Source organism: Zonotrichia albicollis, chromosome 25, assembly GCF_047830755.1.
Source record: "Zonotrichia albicollis isolate bZonAlb1 chromosome 25, bZonAlb1.hap1, whole genome shotgun sequence".
Lineage (NCBI taxonomy): Eukaryota > Metazoa > Chordata > Aves > Passeriformes > Passerellidae > Zonotrichia > Zonotrichia albicollis.
In genome coordinates, this window is record NC_133843.1 from 85,115 (window position 1) to 102,413 (window position 17,299).

The following is a 17,299-nucleotide window of genomic DNA, read 5'->3' on the forward strand; positions in this document are numbered from 1 at the left end:
GAGAATCAGCTGGGAAAACCCCATCCCCAGGCTCTTTAGAAAATAAATAATCCAAATTTATTATGGTGTCACCTCTCTGGGCTGGATTTCTCTGCAAGTGTCCTTGCACTGCCCATTAATTGGTGGCCTTTAAATAAAAATCCTGGTGGCCAGGTGGCTCAGGCAGGGGTTGGGAATGCTGGAGCACAAGGCTGCACTGCTCACTCTTAAAATAGTGCTAAATTTTGGGGTTTGTGCCCTCTCTCATTTATCTGCACTATTAAATCATAACAATCAGCAAATACCACTGCAGAGACCCAGGCTTGGAATATTCACTTAAAATCCAATGGTTTCGTGGTCTGTTTTCCATCTCTCTGGCTCTCTGCAGAAAATGCAGCCTTTCCCCCCAAAATCCAGTGTGGTTTCCCATTTCTCCAATCAGCTGGAGCAGCAGAAAGTGATGGGCAGAAAGTGATCTGTAATTCAAGAAGGAGCAGCCCAAAATAATTATCTTTTTCCCATTTCTGTGACTTATTTAAACTCAAAAGCTGGTCCCTTGTTCTGCTGACTGGGGATCCTTTTTGGGAAGTCCGTCCTGCACTAAGGTGCAGGAATTCAATGGGATATTCCTTAGATTGATTAGCTGGATTTTTAAAATAATAATTAGCATGGGAATGTCTCCTAATCTGTCTGTCATGGGAACAGAGCAAGACCTTCAGCTTCCATAAAAAAACAGTTTTGGAAGTTTAGTAAAGCTTGTGTTTAGTAACAACTCAGCTGATATTCAGTGGCAATCCTTTCGTTTTCCAAGGTGATTTAGTGGCCTCTCTTAGGAACAATATCCTGGTGTTACTGATTTGGGGTAGAGCAGCTCAGGAACTGTTTCCTAGGGAGTTCTCCAAGCAGGAGATTCTCCAATTCTCCAGCACAAGGCTTTAGTGAGGAATTTTAAAAGGACCTCCCCAGTGAAGCCAACAAAATTTCATGAATTTAAGGGTGCCAGAGAAGGCAAAGGGGTTTCTTTCCGAAAAGGTAATTTTAAAATTAATTTTAAAAGGACCTCCCCACTGAAGTCAAAAACCTTGGGGATTGAAGGGTGACTGAGAGGTCAAAAGGGTTTCTTTCAGAAAAGGTAATTTTAGAAGGACTTCCCCACTGAAGCCAACAAAACCTCAGGGGTTGAAGAGTAACAGAGTAGGCAAAGGGATTTCTTTCAAAAAAGAGTTTTAAAAAGAATTTTAAAAGGATGGAGTGATTTAAAGCCTGAGTGATTGAAAGGTGACAGAGTAGGCAGAGGGGTTTCTTTTGGAAAAGGTACAAAATAAAGCAGAGGCAATTAGAATTAAACCTCATTTGCTTGAGTCAAACCCCAAATTCCTGCTTTTTTCTGCTCCCTCCCTCTCCTGGACTGGATTTGAGCTGGAATTCAGCTGCTGCTTTCCCCGTGCAAGCTCGGAGCTGTGTCCGTGTGTCCCCATGCATGGCGCTACCCCGTCGCTGAGCCGCCACCAGCGCGTGGGCCTCACAGCAGAGCCCAGCTCATCCTGGCTCTTTTTCTCTCCTGTTTTTGGGCTGTTAGGGAGCAAAAGCAGCGGCTCCAACCGGAGCACCAGCGAGACCAGCAGGAGAGCAGCAGGCAGGGAGAAGGAGCGCAGCAAGTCCGGGGGCAGCGGCAGCGAGTCGGAGCCGGGCGCGCGCCGCGAGCGCCCGCTCAGCCAGCTCAGCCAGCGCTCTGCCAGCGACAGGAGCCACCAGAGCCACCACTCCTATGGTCCCCCAGGGCTGCCCCCCTTGTACAGCCTGCCCAAGCTGGGCTCCAAGGGGCTGGGCAGCAGCGGGCCCCCCGGAGCACCGCCGGTGCGTGAGCTGAGCGCCGTGCCACCCGAGCTCACCGCCAGCCGCCAGTCCTTCCAGAAGGCCATGGGCAACCCTTGCGAGTTCTTCGTGGACATCATGTGAGAGGAAGTGCCTTCAAAAGACTCTGCGTTTTAGGGGTTTTTTTTTGGGGGGGGGGGGGGGAGGTGGTTCTGGGATGCTCGGTTGGAAGAGGCTTGGCTGTCTTGCATGTCACACCTTCCTGTTCGCGAGTGTGTCGCAGAAAAGAAAAAAAATCGACAAAACTGAACAAAAAAAAAGAAAAAAATACAAACACCCCCTCAAGCTACAAAAATGAGCAACAAAATCTCCTGGGATTGTTAAATCGTCTGCATCTTTTTGTTCTGTTTGTTTTTTCTCCCCTGCCCATCTCATTTTGGATTGTGAATGGCCTGGTGTATGTTCACATCTTAATGAGCTTTGATCATTGTGGCACCTACTTCAGTGGAATTAGTGTCTCTTTCTGGGCTGATTGGAGGACTGCTATTTCACATAACTTCTAAATTCCTGACAATGCATAGGAGCACTTTGATTTTTATTTTTTTTCCCCTGCTTTTTCTCTTGCAAGGACAAAACAAAAAAGGACTGCTGGCTGGTATCTGGGATACTGCCTTGGAATGCTGGTTCTTGGATGCATCCATAGCTCTAAGCAGACATGGCACCCACAAGTGCTTGGAAAGGAGCAGGATCCAACCAATTTCTAGAGGAAAACAAACTTGTGGCTGCTTTCTGCTGACTAGGCAGTATAAATCAATCTTTCTTGGGTTCTTTGAGGGTTTTTTTTTTAAAGATATTCTATCAGGGGAGTGCTGGAGTCTTGCTACTGTATGCATTCATTGTGCAGAACTTATAAAGTTATTTCTTTCAGTTATTTCCTTATTTCCCAAGAGGGATTTTCCAGCTCCACTGGGTTCCTGGGCATTTTAGTCACATCCCTGCTGCCAGGTGCGGCTGTTCCCTCTGGATGTGCACCTGCTTGCAGATTGGAAGAGTTACTCCCACAGAAATAGGAACATTGCTGCAGTTCTGTCAGCTTTGCCCTTTTGAAGGGGCTGTTTATCCCATTCCAGCAGGGAAATCCTGGCTCCCACTGGGACATGGGACATCTTCTTTGTGATCCCTCCTTCCTTTCTGAGCACAAGCTTTCTCTTTTTTGTTAAAACAGAGATCTGGAGATGTCTGATCCCCCTGGCAACATTTCTAAGCACAGTGGGCAGAGAGGTGTGAGAGTATCTGAGAACAGATCAGAAATGGTACAAAAATAAATCCTTACCCTGAAACTGAGTGAGACCTACCCTGGGGCTCCCCAAAAAGAAATCCTTCACCCTTGACAGCAAGTTAGACTAACCCTGGAGCTCCTCAAAAATAAATCTGTACTCCTGACCCTGAGTTAAACTCACTCTGCAGCCCCCCACAAAGAAATCCTTTTCAAATTCTCAAAAAGAACCCCCTGACTCCTCCTCCTGCTGAGGAGCTCTGCTGTTGAATATCCCCAGGATTTATTTTCTGGCTATTTCTGCTCTGAGGCTGTAGAAATTAAATTCAGGCAGCTTCAGGGATGTTTAAAAAGCTTTTTTGAGGCATGGTGAGCACAGCCATGCTGTCGTATGGCTCATTTAATGCATCCACTCTGGCATTTGACCATGAAGCCATTCCTCAGTTAAATTCTCTTTTGTGAGATTCTGCTGCTGGCAGGATTTAGAGCAGGTGCTTTAAAATCAGTTTTTACTGTAAATAAGCATTTCCTCCACTGGTAAGAAGCTGCTTTTTGGTCTCTTCTGTGCTTTTTGGGTAAATATCCAAGGTGGATGTGAGGAGAGAACATCTTAAAACAATCTTTGTGTACACACAGTTCATTTGTGAAAATGAAAACCTGACCCTTCAAAATGTTCAAAATTTTCACCCTGAAAACTGAATCTTCAAAATGTCTTTTTAATTCTGATTTTTCACTTATTTCCTTTTCAAAATGTCCTTTTAATTCTGATTTTTCACTTATTTCCTTTTCCCACCTCCCTTTGTCAGAGATTCCAGATGTTTGTGGGAATGGGAGACTCAATTTCCCTTTCCACAGGGAGCCGGGAATTCGAGAAACTCTTACTCAGCCCATTTCTGGGCTTCTAAATTAATTTCCTTTGCAAAAACCTCCCCAAAAAAAGCTGCTCAAGGCATCTGAAAGCAGAGCTTTCATCACCACCATGGGTGGCTCCTCCAAAAGAGGCCCTGCCTAAAGTTTGACTGTACAACAGGACTTTTCTGTCCCTTCCCTCCTGCTCCCACATGCAAACCTGACTTGGTAAATTATTCTGAAAGATTGACACTTAAATCAGGGTAAAAGAGTGATGGAATTCTGCTCTGTCTCCAGGAGACACTGCTGAGCAGTCTGTGACTTTACTGACAATCACTAGTGGTTCTACTTCTAAATTAATTGTGATTTTTTTTCTGTCATTTTATAAGTTATTATTTCTCTGGCCCTGTTTTAAGGCAAAACTCAAAGGGCTGGAAGAAAAAAAAATCTCCTTTTAATATTTCCAAAAAAAGAGATTAAATCTGGGGGCTGAGCTTTTCACCCATATTTAATTGACATATTTAATTTCCAAGAGTTGCAGTTTCCACACCTGCTGGGGGTTGGCTTTTGTCTCGTGGTTTTGCTGTTGGCAGAAACTGTTCTGTGTCTTGCTGGTCTTTGCTGCTATGTTGAAAAAATGACTTTTTTTAAAATGTGTGTACTCGTGGGTCACCCTGGGACGAGGCTGGGAGTCCCCAGCAGATGTGGGAATTTTTTTTGCTGAGGAAATTCAGGCTGGAGGAGGTGGATCCTCTTGAACAGTGCAATATTGAACAGTGACACAAAAGTCTGCATCTTTTTTTTTCTCCCCCATCATGGGCTGAAAGTCAGGTCTGAATCTTTGCCAGATCTGTTTCCTCAAGGGAACAAAAATGAGATTTCCCAAATCCCATCCTTTGTGTCTTTCCTATCCTGCTGCATTCCTTGCAGGATCCTGTGCCAGCCATGCCAGGGGAGCTGCCCACAGTGGGAATTGTGCCAGGGAAAAGAAAATTTGGAGGCTGGAGTGCTGCAGAGCCAAAAGGTACAAAATACCCACCAGGGCCTGCAGGTGAATTTTGCTGAATTTTGGTGGATTTTGGCTCCAGGGAGAGCTTTGCTGTGCAGGGCATGGGAGCACCCTCAGAGCAGGAGCCCGAAAGAATTGGATTAAAGCAATTCTTCAATTATTTTTTCAAATAATGTATTTTTATTCTGCAGCTGAGCTCAGTGCTCACCCCTCCCTGCAGCAGGGATATCTGGGGACTCCTGGAAAAGGGGCAGGAAAAACTTTGGGGTGTTTTCTCGCCCCCCAAGAGGCAGCATCTGCACAGGAGGTGTCCCCACCCAGTATTTAAGCCTTGAAGAGTAAATTTTTTTGGCAAATAGTCTTAAAAGCATGCTGGTCTCTTTTACCTCCTGTTAATGAATCTGCTTTTCCAAGGAATCAGTGCCCTGGGAACTTTATCCAAAGGTTTTATTGGATGGCAGGCAATGATGCACAGATGTTGAATTTTGCTACGATTCTTGTTTTCTCTCTGATTTTTGTTCTCTCCCCTCCTGAGACTTGACAGCTCATGGGTTGATGTAATTGTTTTTGTTTGGTTTTTTTATTTTAATTTTTTGTTTTTGTTTTGCATTTAACTGGATTGTAATAAGATTGACTTAAAATTATTAATTCTAATCAGTGATTAGAAATACATGTAAAGAATTTTATGTACAGTAGAGGAACAAAGTTACATGATTTTAAATAATGAAAACCCAGACTATCACCTATCCTAGAACTGGTTCTACTCCAAGAGTGACCTCTTATTAGCATGGACTGCACTGTTCCTGTTAAATGTCTATTGCATAATTGAATTCTTTTTTGTAGATATTGTATTAAAACCCAAGTGTCTGTATAGTTAATATATAGCTGCTTATGTGTAAATGCTATTTTAAACACTAAAAAGCTTTTAATTTTATGTGACAACCACAGTGTATGTGGTCAGTTCTTTACAGCATTTCATTGTGATTTATTTCCTAAATCTTGCCAATTTTTGGACTCTCCAGCAGAATCAAGAATCACTGGGACACCCTTTGTAAATTCTGCTGAGCCTTGGGTTTGTTAGGACACCCTGGAGGCTCAGCTGCACTGGAGGTGTGAACATTTTTCCAGCCTCAATTCTTCTAATTTTCCAGCTTAAATAAAAAGAACAAGCACAGCTTGGTGAGGCAGATTCCTTCTTCCCAGCTGATACAAATCACACAGCAAGGGGAGAGTTAAACAGCATTTAAGTACCATAAATCCCAGCATTTTCCAGTGAGGAGGATATGAAATAATCATAATTTAGTTGAATATTAAATGGTCAGAATTTAAGTGCATATCAAATGATCAGAATTTAGGTGAATATTAAATTGTTGGATTTGAAGTGAATATTACATTGTCAGAATTTAAGTGAGTATTAAATGATCAGAATTTAAGTGTATATTAAATGCTCAGAATTTAAGTGCATATCAAATGATCAGAATTTAGGTGAACATTAAATGGTCAGAATTTAAGTGAATCTTAAATGGAATTTTGGACAGCCTTTTCCTGCAGGGCCTGGTGGAGTTAAATCAGATTTTTTTTCCTTTCCCTGTTTCTGGAATGATGATCAAAAGTTATTTCATGTTTCTCTGCTATGGAACCACAGCCCTGGAGGAGGAATACTGAGAATTTCAGGTAGTTGTGAAGAATTCCTGCACGCTCCAGGAACAAGAACTCCAGGCTCCAGGTCAGAGTTTTGGTTTTTTAAATCACACTGAGGAATAATTTTAGATGGAGGTGATCACAAATTTTAGATGGAGGTGATTGGGGACAAATAACTTTGCAGTGTACCAAAAAGTTCTTTTTCTTTTCTTTTTTTTTTTTTTTTTGAATGAAAATATTCACTGGTTTAGATTAATTTACAAATTCTTTAACTGAGCTGGACTGCTTAAAATCCAGTAACACACAGTGGAGAGATAGAAAAATTTTAGGGAATAAAAGAGCAGAAATGAATTTTAGGGAATAAAAGAGCAGAAATGAAAAAACTTTTAGGGAATAAAAGAGCAGCAATGGAAAAACTTTTTAGGAATAAAAGAGCAGAATATTTCCTTGTCAACATGAGTGGGGAAAAGAAAAACCTTGGTGATGTGACTGGGTATTGACTGGATACTGCCTGGCAAAAATGTGAAGTTTTGGGTGAATTTTGCCTGGTTTTGGGGAAGGGAGGAAGCTCCTGCTGTGCCTTTGGAGGGTGAGATTTGCACAGAGCTCATTTACATTGCCTGTCCCTGATTTTCATGGAACACAAATGGACTGAGCTGGGATTTGAATGGGAAATGCCCCCTCTGTGTCCCACACAGCACTGCTGGCACCTGCCAGAATGTTGTTTTTACACCTCTTTTATTGGGTTTATTTGACAATTCTGACAAGGCTTGGGAAAGGCTGACACCAGCCAGAATGTTCTTTTTACTCCTGTTTTATTGGATATATTTGATATATCAGAATTATTGTATAATTCTTACAAGGTTTGGGAAAGGCTGGTAGCTGCCAGAATGTTCTTTTTACTTCTCTTTTATTGGGTGCATTTGATATATTAGAATTATTGTATTATTCTGACAACACATGGGGAAGGATTCCTGGATCCATCTCCGGAGCTGTTAATTAATAAGAAAGGGAAATTACCAGAAGTGTTTAGAGGGAAGTGCTGTTGGTGATTCACACTGACAGACTTGAGAGATGGGTGTAAAATACCATTTCTGGAGGTTCTTCCATTAACTGAACCTAATTTTGCTCCTTTTTGGGGCTGAAATGTGTTTCTTCACAACTCTAATTCAGATGTGATTGTTCCTGGGACTACAAAGTGCTCATAAACAGGATTTTCTCCTTAAAATCCAGGTTTTGTGAGGAGCAGGTGACACAAGGAGTGGTTTATTGTCTGTCCTCCTCTGGCTGCTCATCAGAGAGGTTCTGGAAATAATCCCTCGTGTTCAGATCAGGCCTGAACACCAAGATGTAGCACTTGGGCACAAAGTAACTGGCCAAAATGCCCAGGGTGGTGGCCAGGATGGTGCAGATCTGGGTGACAGCCCTGAGCACCGTCCTGAGCGTGGCAAAAATCACCAGGAAGAAAATCCAGATGATGAAATAGATGAAGGTGGCAAAGGTGATGCCCCTGGCCACATTGTACCTCCTGCCTGGGGTCTGCACCATAAAGGTGCACAGGAAGCAGACGAAGGCTAGGCAGCTGTTGTAGCCATGCAGGAGGGCAAAAGCAGCCCAGGACTGGGTGCCACACACGAGCAGCACCTCCCTGGGCAGGGATTCATAGTCAGCCACCAGGTAATCAGGGCCCAGGTGGAGGTGGCACCAGCAGAGCAACACCTGGGTGAGTATGGACATGGCCACCACCAGCCAGGCCCTGCCGTGGGTCACCCAGCGCAGCAGCCTGGGGGCACAGTGGGGGAATTCTGTCACCAGGGTGATCTCCAGGGCCTTGGGCAGCAGGGAGGAGAAGCAGCCATTGAGGCACAGGGCATAGCAGAGCTGCTGCAGCAGGCACAGCGCCGCGCTGGGCCTGCCCACGTGCAGGCAGCAGCTGAGGCTCTGCAGCAGCAGCCAGAGCAGGGCCAGGAGGCTCCTGGCACCTCCTGCCAGCTGCACCAGGGGGCTCTGCAGGTGCTGCAGGAACAGCAGGGCTGCCCCACAGCTCAGGGCTGCAGTGAGGGCCACCAGGGTCAGCAGGGCCACGGCCAGGGGTTCATCCCAGGACAGGAACCGCTCGGTGCGGTCGTGGCAGCGCGTGCTGCGGGTGGGAGCCCACTGGTGCTGTGGGCACGGGGAGCAGCTGGTGCTGTCTGCAAAGAGAGACTGATCAGCATTGGAGACCTGTTGAGGTGGGATTTCAATCCCCCCAGAACTCAGGCCCCTCCCCTGAAGATGCCCTCATGGGTATCACCACAGACGTGGCGTTTGGGGTGAAAAAAGAAGTGTCTCCAGCCAGTCATAAGTGTCTGTGGGGTGAAACACCACACATCCAGCCAGCCAAAAGTGTCTGGGGTGAAACCCCACAGTTGGCTGCTGTTTGGTTCAGCGCCAAGGGCGAGACAAGCTCAGGCACATCACATCCAGATATATTGGTAAATATTCCAATAGGGACCTGCCCCCCTGTGGGAGGATTACACAGGGATCTGGTGGTGGTTTGGGTGGTGTTTCCCCTCCCTCCAAGGTGTGTTGGATGTCCAGAGTTTGTGGTAGTTCAGCCTCTGCTTTTCCACCCTCATCCCTGAAGGATCCTTGTGTTTCTTGCCACTATTTCCTTCCCCCAGCAATCCCAGGATTTTATCCTCTGCCTCTCTTCTACCCATGCCCCCAGAATTCCATCCTAGCCCTCTCTCCAAGCTCTGCAGATAAAACATAGATGTTGTCCTCATTTTCCTTCCCTCTGGGCCCAACAGGGACAGGTCCCAGTGAGGAGCAGGACAGGGAGGAGAGCTCCCAGCTCATCCCCACCTCAGCCTGGAGACAGAATAATCCATTTAAAGCCTTTCAATTGCCCAGAGCTCACCTGTGCTGCTCCAGAAGGTGTTTTCTGAGCAGTCTGTGCAGTCATAGCAGCAGAGATTGAATCCTTTTATTCTTCTGAATTGCCCTGGTTGGCAGCGCCTGAAGCACTCGGATGTGGGCTCCTGGCAAAGGGCAGGAGTGAACATCAGCCAGGATGAACAAATCTCCAATGAATCGGAAGGAACTGATCAGAAGGAACTGATGGAAGGAACTGAACAGAAGGAAGGAATTTGCCATTTTTACCTTCTTGTCTGGGGTGTGGAACTGGATCTCGGACGTCCGGACATACAGGGACTGGTCATAGTCCCCCACGGGCAGGTAGGTGACTGTGCCATCCCTCCAGGCCCAGAGGATCAGTTTGTAGCCCGTGTTTGTGCCGTGGGATTGATCAAACCTGAAGCTCTGCCCATTCACCTCAAAAGGGAGGGTGTTCATGAAGTGCAGCAGCTGGGGAGGAAATGAAATCAAAATGGATTTTGGTCCAGTTCTTGTTTGGAAGTGACAGTTCTGCCAGCTGACATCAGCTGTGCCTTAGGTGGGCTAAGATTGTGCCAACCTGGCTGTGAGATGACAAAAATTGGCTGTTTGTCCCTCAGATCTGCCCTCACCTGTGGGGCAACAGCCTGGTTGGAAAGTGAGAAAACTTTGTTTTCTCACAGTGGATTTGTGAGACTTTTTAGGAAGTTATAGAAAAACAATGATAACTTGTTATATAAACAACCTACAGGTGCTGTTTTCCTACTCTGTTTTGTCTGTTCTTCTCAAGGACTGTTTGTGAGAAAGATGTTCTTCTTAATTTTCCAATCAAGTAGAATGTGTCAAATCTGTCTATGAAAGAGAGGATTTTCATATTAAACTTGAAAGGCACTAGCCTGCAAACCAGCCTTGGAGTGAATTTGTGCCATTTCTGCCTCAACGGTGACACTCACCTGCCAGGACCTGATGGATGTTTTGGGACTATTTTTGAAAACCAGCCTTTGAGTGAACCAGACTATTTTTTGGGACTATTTTCAGAAAACAACTTTCCAGTGAATGTGTCATTTCTACCTCAATGATGACACTCACCTGCCAGTACCTGATGGACATTTTGGGACTATTTTCAAAACCCAGAGTTTGGGTGAATCTGTGCCATTTCTGCCTCAATGGTGCTACTCACCTGCCAGGACCTGATGGGTATTTTGGGACTAGCCTTGGAGTGAATTTGTGACATTTCTGCCTCAATGGTGCCACTCACCTGCCAGGACCTGACAGATGTTTTGGGACACCCTTTGGAGGTGCAGCCCAGAGCCCTGTGCAGTGCGTGGGCCACGCTGTACACGGCCACGTGCACAGGCTGCACCGGTGTCACCCCCAGCATGGGCCAGATGTCCCCGAGGGTGACATTGCTGCACTGCCGGCAGTGCGTGTCCAACACCTCGGTGTCCTCCAGCCCGCTGAGCTCCCGGGAGCGCTGGCAGAACTCCTCCTGAGCCACAGAGTTGAACAGCTCAGCCACAAACTCCTGGAAGCCTGGCACTGTCCCCGTCCTCATGACAAAGCCCAGCACTGTCCCCACACTCTGGATGTTGGGGACAGAGGTGGCGATGTCCGACAGCAGCCAGGCCTCGCTGCCCAGCCAGACCTTCTTGCCCAGCCCCATGGCCAGGCTGTGCTGCAGCAGGGCCTGGGCTGGCACGCTGTGTGCAAACAGCACAATCACGTTGACTTTGGTGCTGTTAATTAATTTAATTGTGTTCTCCAGCTGCTTGGTGGCATCAGGCTCGGCCAGCTCGGTGGGGATGAGCCCCTCGAAGGCGATGCAGATGCTGTTGGTGCCAGCCATGCTGAGGAAGAGCGCCTGGGCTCCCCGGCCATACTCATCATCGCTGGCCACCGTGGCCACCCAGTTCCAGCCAAAGTGGTTGAGGAGCAGCACCACGGCCTCCACCAGGTTCTTGTCGCTGGGCACCGTGCGGTAGAAGGATGGGTAGAGCTCTGTGTTGCTCAGGGTCTCGCTGCTGGCGCCGTAGCTCACCTGGGGTGAAAAGATCCTCACAAAGAATTCCAAAAGTTTATTAAAACCTTATCAAAAATACAACATTGAATGGAAAAATTCTTAAAAAGCTTGGGAAGGGATTCTTGGATGCATCGCGGAGCTGTTGAGTAAGAAATTTACTTGAGAAATTACTATAAGAAATATAAATTATTATTTAAGAAATTTCCATAAGAAATTTATATTAATACTTGAGAAATTACTGGAAGAAATTTATATTAAAACACAAATTTCTATAAGAAATTTATTTTAATAGTTAAGAAATTACTATAAAAATTTATATTAAAACTTATTAAATTACTAGAAGAACTTTGATAAGAAAAGGAAATTATGAGGAGTGTTTAGAGGGTTAGACATTCACACAAAACGTCACTTCTGGAGTTTGTTTCATTACCTACAAGGGAGAATCCTGCTCCTGCAGAGACATTTTACCTGTGGGATGAGGAAGGAGCTGAAGAGCTTGGCTGTGAGCAGGCACAGGTCGGATTTGTGGGGCCCGATGACGGCGATGACGCGGGGCTGGTACTCGCTGTAGTCACACAGGACCCCGATGGCCCTGGTGCCATTGCGGGTGAGGAAGAGGAGGCTGGGCTGAAGGGCCACCAGGGGCTCAAAGCAGGTGTCACACATGTCATAGCCCAGGGTGACCCCTGGCAGCAGCCAGCTGCTGTTGTTGATCTGCTCGATGGCAAACCTCATGGCCAGAGCCCAGATCAGCCCATCCGTGAATAACCTGGGGACAGCAGGGACAGGACCTGTGCTGCAGCTGGGACTGGGCTTCTTCATGTAGGAAAAGCTAATTTTTTATTAGATATGTTATTAGCATAACTGATTTTTAATATATTTTAATATAATTATTTTATTAGCATAACTGATTTTTATAGATATTTTAAAATAATTATTTTATTAGCATAACGAATTTTATAGATATTTTTATAGAATAATTTTATTAGAATAACTTATTTTTATCCATTTTTCCTGTTTATATTTTTATATACTTTCATTAACATACTTTATTTTTATACCTATATTTCTACATTTATTTATATATTTAGGTGTTTGATTATTTAACAATTTAACAGTTTGATTCAATGTAACTGATTCATTTACAATGTAACTGTTTCATTCAGTTAAACTGATTTATTTACAACTTAGGTGTTTGCTTCAAACCCGAAGGAAACCAGTGCCGCTAAAACCTTTTATCAAGGTGAGACCAAAGCTTGTCAGCACCAAAAAACCACAAACCCATTTCCATTTTGGGACCTGTTGATGTCCCAGTGCTCCAATTCTCCTCTATCCCATCCCACATTTTCCCTTTTCCCCCCAGTCCCAGCCCTTACCTGTCACAGAGCAGCAGGGTGGGCTCAGAGCGAGCTGCCAGGTTCAGGGTGTCCTTCCCAAAGGGGAACAAACCCCCCAGGACAAAATCCCCCGGCCTCCTGAGCTGGGCTGAGAGACACCAGGGGCTCAGGGGGGCAGCCCAAGCACAGCCCAGGCACAGCCACAGCCCAGCCACCACGTGCATTTTGGGGAAATCTAGGAAATCCAGGCTCAAATGGTCCTGGGAAGTCTCTTTAAATAGAGCTTGGGAGGAATTTGTTTGGCAAAATGAATTGAATTCACTTTAGTGGGCAATAATCAAATATACTCCAAGTAAAAACCACTGCCCTCATCCTGATTTCCTTTACTCAGTAAGTAAATGTCCTTTACTCAGTGGGCAATAATCAAATCCCCTCTGGAGGGCACTTGAGTGTAAATCCTGATTTCCTTTACTGAGTAGCTTTTACTCAGAGTGATTTACAAGTTCATTAGCACAGCTGTGGAAATTTGGGTTCCTTTGCAGAGGTGACAAAACTCAGGTGCCCCGCTCTGATTCTGGTAAATGATTTACACAACAGTAGTTTTTATTTATTTATTTATTACATTCCATTAAAAAAAATTAAATTATATTTTAATTATTTCAATTTTAAATACATCTCATCATGGAAATAACCAAATCTTCCTGAGGGCAGGGCAGGAATTTGCCTGGAGAGGCCATTCCTGGGTCACAGCCTTGCTGTCCCTCAGCTGTACTAATATTTTTTTTAGGAAGTTGTTACTGGCTGATCTATTTTTCTTTCCCTCACACTGAACTAGAATATTAATTTCAGTTTAAAAACTTAAATCTGAGCTCATAGCATGGTAATTTAGGTTTTACTACTGTATTTTATTGTTGGATTTTAGGACAGCTCTGAATGAAAAGTTCAATTTCCTGCATTTTCTATATCAGAAAACTGCTTTTGCTGCCAGTGCTGCTCCAAGGCTGGAATATTTTCCTTGCAGGAAGAAAAGCAGATTTAGAGACCTAAATACAGGAATGCACCAGCTGCAGCTGTTTTTTCCAGGTAGTTCATACTGACATTTTTTTAGGCATCGTTTCCCCTTCCTGGACTATTTAAGTGTCAGTTTAACTATAAAAAATAAGTTCTAAACACAATTCTGAATTTTGGGCAAGTTCATCTTCAATATTAGCAATGGTAGTTATAAATATTAATATTTATCTCTTTAATAATTACGAGTGTGACAAGGGAGAAAAAAATTTTTCTTGTGGTCACACCATCATTTCTAGAGATTTAAACCCATTTTTTTTTCCCTTGACACACATTATTTGATTTAGTTGAAGGAATTTAATTCACTGCACTGGTGAAATATCAGTTGGCCTGATCTCCAGGGAAATGAAACAGATTTTTCCAGGGAAATAAAATCTGAGTAGGTTTTCTGTAAATGCTGTTGGACCTCCAGAGTGTGATCCCACAAAGGACACTCCTCAAAAACCATATTATTCACATCATTTAATGTGCAGTGAGTCCAGTCTCCATGAGGTAATTGTGATTTCCTGAATTTTTCAGTGGTACATTAGGGCAGAAAGAGGCAATCAGCTGGAGGACTGATCCCTGCAACAACCCTGCAGGGCTTCTCCAGCTCCCAACGCTCAGAAAGTCCCACCTGAGACCCTCTGGCTCCTCCAGGGGTTTGGCAGAGGCTCCCAAAGCAGTGATTTACAGTACAAGTGTGGATTTTCCGCCCCAGAGAGGCAGAAAAATACTTTTTGTAGGCATTGAACACATTGATAAAAATTAAAAATAAACACACAAGAACACAACTCAGAAGCAAACAGCTCCAGCTCTGGGCTGGACAGAGGGGATTGTGCAGCAGAAATTACAATTTGCTGCACATCCCAAGTGCAAAATCATGGATTGAACAGGGAAGGGGCACAGGGGAAGGTGCTGCTGGGTGGAACAATTTTCTCCTCCTTCCACCCCCATTTCCTTCAGCTCCCACAGTGGCAGGGAAAGGGCATTTCCCCAGGGCATTGCTCAGCATGAAATCCTCCAGGTGGGATTTTTGTACAAACCAAAGTGTGGGAATGAGCTCAGACACCACAGCTCCAATTTGTGCTGCCACACAAGGCCACAAATATTGCTGTAAATGCACACAAGCCGCTGCGCTTGGGCTTGAAAAGAAAAACCGTTTCCAGCTTTGCCAGGAATAAAAAAATTCAAAACTTCAATCCCTTAGCAGCTCATCCTAATGTGGAATTATTTTTCTAACTCTGCACAGCTTCTCCTAATGTGGATTTTTTTTCTAGTTGTAGAGATGTAAAAAAAAGTGTAAAAAAAACCTATTCCATGTTTATGAAGTGGAATAACTTGGCCAACTCCTCAGCTCCAGGCTGGAAAGAAAACGTGGAAATAACCAAATAATAAATGTGCAAAAATGTTATTTTCACTCTGGGCTCATCCTGGCAGGATGGGTCGAGCAGCTTGTGCTGCAGAAAGAGCTCCTGGCTCATGCTGTAAGGTGTGGGAATAAAAAAAAAATCCCTTAGCAGCTCAACCTAATATGGAATTTTTTTCTAACCATACAGATGTAAGAAAAGGACTGGTCCACATTTATAATATGGACTTGTTTTGCCAATCCCTCAGCTCTAGGCTGGAAAGAAAAGTGGAAATAACCACAGACAGTGTGTTGTTTGTGCATAAATGTCATTCTCAGCCATCAGGACAGATTGAGCAGCTTGTGCTGAGCAAAGAGCTCCTGGGTGATGCTGTAAGGCAGGAAAATAAAAAAATCAATCCCTTAGCAGCTCAACCTAATGTGGAATTTTTTTCTAACTTTAGAGATGTAAGAATAGAACTGACAGATGTAAAAAATAACCGGTCCACGTTTATAATACGGAATCATTTTGCCAACTCCTCAGCTCCAGGCTGGAAAGAAAAAGTGGAAATAACCACGGACAAAATGTCTTGCTTGTGCAAAAATGTCATTTTCACCCCAGCACCACCATCAGGGTAGGTACACAAATAGTTCCTGGGTGATGCTGTATGCTAGGAATAGAAAAGAATCAATCCCCTAGCAGCTCAACCTAATGTGGAATTTTTTCCTAACTTTAGAGATGTAAGGTAAGAAGTGAGAAACGTGAAAAAATTAATCGTCCACGTTTATACCGTGGGATAGTTTGGCCAACTTTCCACCTCCGGGCCGGAAAGAAAAAGTGGAAATAACCACGGACAGTGTGTTGCTTGTGCAAAAATGTCATTTTCAGCCATCAAGGCAAGTCGAGCAGCTTGTGCTGAGTGAAGAGCTCCTGGGTGATGCTGTAGACATCTCCGATGTAGGGGATGGCCTCTCCCAGCATGGCCACGGCCTCCTCTTGCGAGCCCACGTTCATGATCTCCAGGAAGGCATCCCGGGAGGGCAGCGCGCAGAAAGCCACGGTGGCCGCCTTGCGGACAACCCAGGGGTGGTGCTGGGCCAGCGAGGCGTTGTAGGCGTCGGTGCAGAGCACGGAGGTGCGCGGCTCCCCCGAGCGCAGCCCCTCCAGGAAGAGCTGCAGCCAGCGCAGGGCGCGGTGCAGCCGCAGCACCGTGCGGCAGCCCGAGTCCGAGCGGGCCCGCAGCGCCGCCAGCCCCGCCGCCAGCTCGTGCTGCACCAGCGACTGCAGCGACACGAAGCCGTGCTGCTGCTGGTGACCTTCCAGCAGAGCCACCTTGGCCACGGCGTCCTTGGAGATGAAGGAGAAGACGGCGCCCAGGCTCTGCAGGAAGCTGAGGGGGAGAGGGGAGTGGTGGGTTAGGTGGGCGAGGGGTGGGGAGAGAAGCGGAAAAAATACCTGAGGGGTGAAAAAAACCAACCCCAAAACCACCTCGGGGGGAAAAGAGAACCCTGCCGACCTCCCGCCAAAAAAAACACCTCAGGGGTGAAAAGAGAAGGCAAAAAGCATCTGAGGGGGGGAAAGAGAAGCCAGAAAGCATCTGAGGGGGGGAAAGAGAAGCCAGAAAGTAACTGAGGGGAAAAAAAGAGAGCCCAAAGAATTGCCTGAGGGGCGGAAAGAGATAGCAAAAAGCATCTGAAGGGTGAAAAAAGAAAGCAAAAGCTCCATCAGGGGTGGAAAGAGATGACAGAAAGTATCTGAGGAGTGAAAAGAGAACCCCAAACCCACTTCAGTGTGAAGCTGTCGCTCCCTGATCCGTCACTGCATCCTTCAGCCCACAGCCCCCCCGCTCGCTGCCGGGCACTCACCGGATGAGCCCCCGCCAGCCGCTCAGGTAGGGCTCCAGCAGCACCTCTCGCTGCTCCGTCACGCACCTGCGGAAGGCGTCCAGGACCTCCCTGAGGCTGAACGGGCCCGCGGCCGCCGCCGCCATCGCGCCGCGGCGCCGCCGCCTCCCCCTCCCCTTCCTCCTCCTCCTCCTCCTTCCGCATGCCTCACCGCCCTCTCGGCCAATCAGCGCCGCGTTCGTCACCCGCCGCGCCC

General features: G+C 45.9%; 3 protein-coding genes across 5 annotated transcripts in view; 1 reads left to right on the forward strand and 2 right to left on the reverse strand.

Annotated features, from left to right (window-relative positions):
• Nucleotides 1-5,870, forward strand: part of DVL1 (dishevelled segment polarity protein 1) — a 48,520-nt gene extending 42,650 nt beyond the window's left edge. For 2 of the 3 annotated variants that reach the window (XM_074558303.1, XM_074558304.1), the window contains exon 15: nucleotides 1,559-5,870. In XM_074558303.1, the coding sequence (XP_074414404.1) occupies nucleotides 1,559-1,938 (380 nt within the window). In that variant the 3' untranslated portion in view covers nucleotides 1,939-5,870. The remainder of the gene's footprint in view (nucleotides 1-1,558) is intronic. The other variant, XM_074558305.1, reaches the window with a different exon arrangement.
• Nucleotides 4,649-13,250, reverse strand: TAS1R3 (taste 1 receptor member 3). The gene is made up of 6 exons (XM_005496294.4): nucleotides 12,843-13,250; nucleotides 11,935-12,235; nucleotides 10,705-11,484; nucleotides 9,714-9,917; nucleotides 9,472-9,592; nucleotides 4,649-8,761 (listed from the first exon to the last, which is right to left on the reverse strand). The coding sequence occupies exons 1-6, from the start codon at nucleotides 13,025-13,027 to the stop codon at nucleotides 7,836-7,838; spliced, it is 2,517 nt and encodes an 838-aa protein (XP_005496351.2). The 5' UTR covers nucleotides 13,028-13,250; the 3' UTR covers nucleotides 4,649-7,835.
• A 150-nt stretch (nucleotides 13,251-13,400) lies between these two features.
• CPTP (ceramide-1-phosphate transfer protein) lies at nucleotides 13,401-17,240 on the reverse strand. Its single transcript, XM_074558309.1, has 2 exons — nucleotides 17,065-17,240; nucleotides 13,401-16,589 (listed from the first exon to the last, which is right to left on the reverse strand). The coding sequence occupies exons 1-2, from the start codon at nucleotides 17,187-17,189 to the stop codon at nucleotides 16,091-16,093; spliced, it is 624 nt and encodes a 207-aa protein (XP_074414410.1). The 5' UTR covers nucleotides 17,190-17,240; the 3' UTR covers nucleotides 13,401-16,090.
• Between the last annotated feature and the right edge of the window lie 59 nt (nucleotides 17,241-17,299).

Bases quoted from the DNA above. Each gene is read 5' to 3' on its own strand.
- TAS1R3 (XM_005496294.4), bottom strand. From the start codon at position 13,027: ATGCACGTGGTGGCTGGGCTGTGGCTGTGCCTGGGCTGTGCTTGGGCT. The intron at 12,236-12,842 runs GTAAGGGCTGGG...TGCTGTCCCCAG, and splicing joins ACCCTGCTGCTCTGTGACAG to GTTATTCACGGATGGGCTGA. The intron at 9,593-9,713 runs GTAAAAATGGCA...GCCCTTTGCCAG, and splicing joins TCCACACCCCAGACAAGAAG to GAGCCCACATCCGAGTGCTT.
- CPTP (XM_074558309.1), bottom strand. From the start codon at position 17,189: ATGGCGGCGGCGGCCGCGGGCCCGTTCAGCCTCAGGGAGGTCCTGGAC. The intron at 16,590-17,064 runs GTGAGTGCCCGG...TCTCCCCCTCAG, and splicing joins GGCTGGCGGGGGCTCATCCG to CTTCCTGCAGAGCCTGGGCG.